At 49.0% G+C, this 7,716-nt stretch overlaps 1 protein-coding gene across 3 annotated transcripts in view; it reads left to right on the forward strand.

Moving 5' to 3' along the window:
• Nucleotides 1-7,452, forward strand: part of Fblim1 (filamin binding LIM protein 1) — a 28,308-nt gene extending 20,856 nt beyond the window's left edge. For all 3 annotated transcript variants that reach the window (XM_032895138.1, XM_032895147.1, XM_032895143.1), the window contains 2 exons: nucleotides 1,613-1,730; nucleotides 6,136-7,452. In XM_032895138.1, the coding sequence (XP_032751029.1) occupies nucleotides 1,613-1,730; nucleotides 6,136-6,249 (232 nt within the window). In that variant the 3' untranslated portion in view covers nucleotides 6,250-7,452. The remainder of the gene's footprint in view (nucleotides 1-1,612; nucleotides 1,731-6,135) is intronic.
• Nucleotides 7,453-7,716: the final 264 nt, after the last annotated feature.

Below are 7,716 nucleotides of genomic sequence, written 5' to 3' on the forward strand. Positions count from 1 at the left end.
TCTTTCTTTCTTTCTTTCTTTCTTTCTTTCTTTCTTTCTTTTTGTGTAACAGCCCTGGCTGTCCTGGAACTCACTCTGTAGACCAGGCTGACCTTGAACTCACAGAGATCTGACCGCCTCTCAGAGTCTCCTGAGGGCTACCACCCACACTTGCCAAATCTTCAGACCTTTTATGACTAGGGAGCACAATGAAAGAATATGTTTTAGCAGAAGTAGGAACTGAGGTGTGCAGTTCCCAAGGCGGAATGAAGCTTCCATTGAAGAACTTGATTTGGGAGCGGGGAAGTGGCACAGTTGGTAGAGTGCCTGCCTAGCGTGTACCGGTTTGATTTCCCAGCCCCACATGACCATGAAACACACCCATAATCCCAGCATTGCAGAGGGTCAGAAGCTTGAGGTCATCCTTGGCTACCCTATCAAGTTCAAGGCTAGCCTAGGCTATATGAGACCCTGTCTCAAGAAAAATGACAGACTCTGGAGAGATGGCTCAGGGGTTAAGAGCAATGGCTGAGGGTTGGGGATTTAGCTCAGTGGTAGAGTGCTTGCCTAGGAAGCACAAGGCCCTGGGTTAGGTCCCCAGCTCTGAAAAAAAAAGGGGAAAAAAAAAAAAAGAGCAATGGCTGTTCTTCCAGAGGACCTAGGTTCAATTCTCAGCACCCACCTGACAGCTCACAGCTGTCTGTAACTCCAGGTCCAGAGGATCTGATACCCGCACACAGACATACATGCAGGCAAAAACACCAGTGTATGTGAAATAAAAAAATAAAAAATTTAAAGAACACGCTTATATGAAAATAAAAAGGACTTGATTTGGGACCTAGGCCATGTCCCCTCCCCTGGGAACTAGAGGAAATAGAGGGAGGAAGGAAGGGAGGAGTGGGGGTTCATCTGGAAGCAGACTGCTGCTGCTGCCTGAGACTATAAAGTCCTGTCTTGAACAGCGAACAGCAGCACTCAGAAGGCAGAGGCAGGCCGATCTCTGTGAATCCCAGTCCAGCCTGCTCTAAGTAACAAGATCCAGGCTAGCCATTGCTACACACTGAGACTCTCCCTCAAGAATAAGTAAACAAGAGGTTGGGGATTTAGCTCCGTGGTAGTGCGCTTGCCTAGCAAGCGCAAGGCCCTGGGTTCAGTCCTCAGCTCCGGGTGGGGGGGTGGGGTTGGGGGAAGAATAAGTAAGCAAAAAGTGCACAAACACTGCTGCCAAGATGGCTCAGAGGATAAAGGTGCTTGCCACCAAGCCTGGAGACCTGAGTTCAATCCCTGCGATCCACAAGGTGGAAGGAGGGAACTGACTCCTGCATGTTGTCCTTAGAATGCAAATATAACTAGATAAATATGCTAAAGTCTTTAAATTTTTTAAAAGTACTAGATAGTGGATGGTCTTCTCAGTCAAACACTGGCCTCTGGCTACTTGCACAGTGGAAAGCTGGATTTAGGGCATTGACTCTCCTCCCACCCCTGCCGGGAAGGGTAAACATCATTGGCTGCTGCAGATGTGGTCACCTAGCAACCTGGGGGCGGAGGCACCCCAGCGGGTGTATTGCAACCTCCCACCTTGGGCCAGCTTGAGCAGCTGACTTTCCTGGTGTGTTCTTCCCCTTCCCTCTAGGAAATTTGCCCCTGTGTGCAGCATCTGTGAGAATCCCATCATCCCCCGAGACGGGAAGGACGCCTTCAAAATCGAGTGCATGGGAAGGAATTTCCACGAAAACTGTTACCGTTGTGAGGTGAGTGGAGCTGAGGTGGATTACGTGACGGCTCGCACCTTTTTATCTCATTACTCCAGAGGCAGAGGCAAGTGGATCTCAGATTTCGAGGCTAGCCTGGTCTACAGAGTGAGCTCCAGGATAGCCAGGGCTACACAGAGAAATCAACCCTGTCTCAGAAAACAAAAAAAAAAAAACAAAAACAAACCAACCACACTTGGCTATATATCAGAGTTCATTGAGTGTTCACATCCCTTACTGTGGAAAGAGACTATGTTCCAGAATGGTGGGTGGTGACAGCATCCTTAGCAAATGATAGCCCTGGGCTATCACTGCCTGTTGGTCCTGCCTTTTATTTTCTTTTCTGAGTGCTGGCACAGCACATGGGCAGAGATAGCTCAGTTTACACCCTTAGAAGCCCCAAGAGACTGAGAGTAGACCCATTGTGGGCGGGGCACAATGTACCAAAAAAGGCCCTGGTTGACCTGGCATGGGTCAGTAGCAGATTGGTTGAGGAAAAGATCCGTCGTTAAGGGAAATCGAAGCGGTAACCTGGAGCAGAAACCGTGGAAAAAATCCTGCTTACTGGACCAAACCCTCTCTCTATCAGGACAATTTCTTTTTTTTTTTTTTTTTAAAGATTGATTTATTTTATATAAGCACACTGTTGCTGTCTTCAAACACACTAGAAAAGGGCATCAGATCCCATTACAGATGGTTGTGGGCCACCATGTGTTTGCTGGGAATTGAACTCAGGACCCCTGGAAGAACAGTCAGTGCTCTTAACCACTGAGCCATCTCTCCAGCCCTCAGGAAGATTTCTTACACAGCCCAGGGTCCCCTGCCTCAGGATGGCACTGCCTGCATCAATTAGCCATCAAGAGAATGTCCCCACAGACATGCCACGGGCTGATCTGATCCAAGCAGTCCCCCAGTTGAGACAGAAAACTCCGAGCGGTGTCAGGTTGACATCTGAAGGTAGCATATCTTCTGAGCCTATCACAGGGGCTGGGCGCTGATGTGCTAGGATTGACAGCCCCTGGGGCCAGAAAACATAACCCCTGAAACAGGTCTGTTCATCCCCACCACCACACCCATACACACACACGCACGCACGCACGCACGCACGCACGCACGCACGCACGCACGAATGCACTCTTGGGTGAATATACACACAAGAACTCAGTATGTAGCCCTGGCTAGCCTAGAACTCACTGTAAAGACCAGGCTGACCTCAAACTCATAAAGATCCTCCTGCTTCTGCCAGCTCTGTGCTAGGGTTAGAGTGTGCACCACCACACCCGGCCTCAGAACAGGTTCAGAGAGAAAGGGATGCTGGCAGACTCAGACCTTAGTGAGTGCCAGTGAAAGCAGGTATAATGGGTGTTAGGGGCCAGAGAGATGGCTTAGTGGGCAAAGGTGTTTCCCACCGAGCCTGACTACCTAAATTCAATCCCCAGGACCCACAAGATAGAATGAAAGAACCAACTTCGGGACTGGAGAGACGGCTCAGTGATTTAGAGCTCTGGCTGCTCTTCCAGAGGTCTTGAGTTCAGTTCCCCTCTCTGCAACCACATGGTGGCTCACAACCATCTGTAATGGGATTCAATGCCCTCTTCTGTGTGTCTGAAGACAGCTAGCTACAGTGTATTCATATAAGTAAAATAAACAAATCTTTAGAGAGAGAGAGAGAGACAGAGACAGAGACAGAGACAGGAGACAGAAACAACTTCTGTAGGTTATTCTCTGGTGTCCACTCACTGTTGTGACACAAGCATGCTCATAAATGCCTACACACTGAATAAATTATTAATAAAAGAAATTAAGCGGGATTTAGCGGAAAAGGGCAGTGGTAGAATCTGTGTAGGACAAAAGCAATTCTTACAGCAGGGAGTGGTGGTCTATAAATGTAATCCCAGCACTGGGGAAGCTGAGGCAGGAGGACTGGAGTTTGAGTGTGGGAGTTTGAGGGCAGCCCAGAACACAACAGCGAGACCCTCCAAGGGGAGGAAGGTACTTCCTTAGAGGAGGGGTACTTAGCCTTTTTTTTTTTTTTTTTTTTTTTTTTTTTTTTTTTTTTGGAGTTGGGGACCGAACCCAGGGCTTTGCGCTTCCTAGGCAAGCGCTCTACCACTGAGCTAAATCCCCAACCGGTACTTAGCCTCTTATATGAGACCCCACGGATGAGTTTGCCAATTGCACAAAGAGGAAAGTTCAGTAAGAGAAAAGGCCACAACAACAACAACAAAAACCATTGTAAGTGTAAGGACCCAAGTTCAAATCCCCAGAGTCCATCTAAAACTCAGGTACATACCTATGATCTCAAGAAGGCTGAGATGGAAAGAGAGAGGCTGCTCTCCTGGATGAAGTGCCAGGCGGTCCTCAGGCTGTGTGCACGCCCAGGAGCACAGGCACACATGAACACACATGTATACACAAGGAGAGGAGGAGGGGGAGGCAGAGGAGGCTGGGTGTGATCCTCGGTTAGAGGAGCTTCTGAAGACTCACAAAATGGAAGGTTCTGGGTGTGTCTGGGATTCAGAAGGCCTCAGGGGTAGGAAATGAAGAGGCCGGGAAGGGGAGGGTGTGATAAACACTTGTGGCTGTGGGAAGGAACCTCTGGGCTGCGATGGGAGGCTGCTCAGAACTGGTACAGAAATCATGCAGGACAGTGATCTTAGGGGCCTGTGATCAGAACGGGGTGGCCATGACTACAACTCTTTTTCTCTTTCTTTTTTTAATAATTCTGTTTTTCCCCCTAAGATTTATTTTTATTTTATGTATGTGAGTACACCGTCACTGTCTTCAAACACGACAGAAGAGGGCATCTGATCTCATTACAGATGGCTGTGAGCCACCATGTGGGTGCTGGGAATGGAACTCAGGACCTCTGGAAGAGCAGAACAGTCTGTGCTCTTAACCACTGAGCTATCGCTCCAGCCCTTTTTTTTTTTTTTTTTTTTAAAGACAGGGTTTCTCTGTGTAACCTTGGCTGTCCTGGAACTCATGCTGTAGACCAGGCTGGCCTTGAACTCACTGCTTGCCTCTACCTCTCTTAATCTTGGGACTGTATTCTTTTCCTTCTGCCTGGACCCTGCAGGTGTTATCATTGGTCCATCAGTGGGGCTCCAAGACCCCCCCCCCACTCTCTTCCCAACACTGCCAGCCCTGTACCTCTAAGCTTTCTATGCTTTGCTGATAAAGACACAGTGGTAGTTTTTCTATGTATCACTTGCATGGAGAGTCCCAGGGCAGGGCCTCTCTGTCAGCCAGTAAGTAATTCTAAACATTCATTCACTTGTATTTGTTTTAAAAGATAACGCAAAGCCCAGAGGACCTTGGGAGAGAAGCTGATTGCTTCCTATGGTCTCTGACTTGTCAGTTAGAGTTCAAGGTCCATCCAGCTGATAATGTATCTTAAAAGAGCAATGAGGAAGATCAAGTGCTGTTAGCACTTCCAGAGCCCTGATAGCGTGCACCAGTGCCAGACGTTCTTAAAGGATTGGCTAAGCAAATAACCCCCACTTCCTGTCCACGGTAACTTTGGCTGAGGCTGCCTGGTAAGTCAGGATTTAGACCCCAGGAAGTTACATTTCAGTAGGGGCGGCATTAAACCCCCATCTTAAACTGACCCTTTAAAACAAACAGGGCTGGAGAGATGGCTCAGTAGTTAAGAGCACCAACTGTTCTTTCAGAGGTCCTGAGTTCAAATCCCAGCAACCACATGGTGGCTCACAACCATCTGTAATGAGATCTGATTCCCTCTTCTGGTGTGTCTGAAGACAGCTGCAGTGTATTCATATAAAATAAATTAATTTTAAAAAGACAAGAAAAATAAACAAACAAATACCCCACAGACATAAATCTCAAAAGTCTAGCAGCCTAGAACAGAACTGGGTTCCATTTTTCCCAGGAGGGAAGAGGGTCTCCCCCTACTGCCCACGGCCTCCTGACTGTGGTCTGTCTTTTATTACCTTTGTTGGGAGGGCGACAGTATTCTTAGAATATATTTTTAATTATAAAAGACTGTCGTACGCCTCACCTTACTAAATCATGACAGTCTTGGGAGATGGTTTATAGTCCCCATTAAAGATGAAAAAAAAGAAACAAACCCCAAAGCTGGCACGGTGGCATGTACCTGTCACCCTACCACCAGGAGGCTGAGGCGGGGAAATTGGAGTTCAGGCTAGCCTGGGATAGATGGAGTTTTCCAGATCACCCTGTGATACGTAGAGGGAATTGGTCTCAAAACAAAACTGAGCTTGTGTAGGATCAGGAGTTCAAAGTCATCCTTGGCGCCGTAGTTCGAAGCCAGCTTCAGCTTTAAGATCCCATCTTTAAATGAAGAGGAGGAGAAGCTGCAGTCCCTTGGGAAAGCTCAGTGCTGGCAGGGACGCCCACCCCACGCATGCTTCTGTTTCCCCAGGACTGCAGTGTCCTCCTGTCTGTGGAGCCCACCGACCAAGGCTGCTACCCGCTGAATGACCACCTCTTCTGCAAACCTTGTCACATGAAGCGGAGTGCTGCTGGGTGCTGCTGAAGAGTCCCGATGGCTGGCCCGCCCTTCCCTGACTTGGTTTCCCCTCCCGACCTTTCTTGCATACGTTCCTTTTGAGCCTCACTGGGCACTAGCGCACTGCTCAGGCCATAGTGTCCAAATGCATGGGCCTGAGACACTGGGGCATGGCCTCCTAGTACACAGCACCCTCCAGACAGACTTCCAACTCCTCTCCCTCCACTGACCAGGAGGCCCCTCACCACCAGAGTGGGACCCTGGTCCTTCCCTAGTGCTGGCCTGATGTGTTTATGGGGACAGGTCTCAGGGTGATGCCTGTGTCTCTGACCATGGTGCTTAACTGCCTGGCAGAAGGTGCTGAGGCCTCAGCTTGGAGGGTGGAGCTGAGTTGTGTGAAGTGCGCCATGGTGGCACACACCTTTAATCCCAGCACTTGAGAGGGTGTCTACATTCCCGGCTAGTCTGATCTACAGAGTGGGTTCTATTTAAATGATGCCAAACAATATTCTTTGGATTGGGGGGAGAGAAATCTCTTAATTTTTTCTTTTCTTTTTTGGTGGGGTAAAATCACTAAATATCTTCCCTTGGTTCGGGGGCTGCCAAGATAGCTCAGCAGTTAAGAGCGCTTCCTCCTTTTGCAGAAGACCAGAGTTCATTTCCCAGCCCCGCCATGGAGGCTCATAGAACTACCTGTCCTGTAACTCCAGTTCCAGGAGGTCTGGCGCCCTCTACTGGCCTCTTTGGAACCTGACTGAACATGGCGTACGCGCGCGTGCGCGTACACCTTTAATCCCAGTACTTGGGAGTCAGAGGCAGGTGGATCTCTGCATTGGAAGGCAGCCAGAGCTACAACCTTTAAAAACCAAACCAAACAAAAAAACCTACTTGGGTTTGGTGGTGCATACCTATGACCCCAGTGCTTGGGAGAATTGCCAGAAGCTTGAGACCTGCTTGGTCTTCATAGAATTCCACATCAGTCTTGGCAGCGTTCAGAAATAAATAAGCAAACAAACTATAAATACGTAGGAACGTGAGATAGTGACCACTGAGCCTCCCTGCCTCTGAAACACCTGCTAACTTGGAGCTGGGCTCATGGAGGAGAGGGAGGGGTGAGCAGCCTCCTCTGCTTCCGGACCCTGCTGTGAGCTTTTGGAATGGCTCACAGACTTGGATTAAGTGCCTTTGACTTGCTAGGGAACACATTTAGGGCTGAGCCTCTTTCCTCCAGACGTCACTGTGACCCCACTGTAACCTGCACTGACTTTACTGTGGCCTCAACAAGTACATACATGTGCGCGGGTGTGAGCACACACACACACACACCAGAATGAGGCCAGAGAAAGTCACATCTCTGGCCTCCTATTTGTATCTTCAGCTCTTCAGCTAGGCTGCTCAAAACCACTGCCTCTGTGAGGCCACACCTAGAACATTCTTCCTTTTGAGGACTCAGCTGGTAGAGGCCCTTGACTCCAAGTCTGATGACCCGAGTTC

The sequence above is a fragment of the Rattus rattus genome, chromosome 1 (genome assembly GCF_011064425.1).
Source record: "Rattus rattus isolate New Zealand chromosome 1, Rrattus_CSIRO_v1, whole genome shotgun sequence".
NCBI lineage: Eukaryota > Metazoa > Chordata > Mammalia > Rodentia > Muridae > Rattus > Rattus rattus.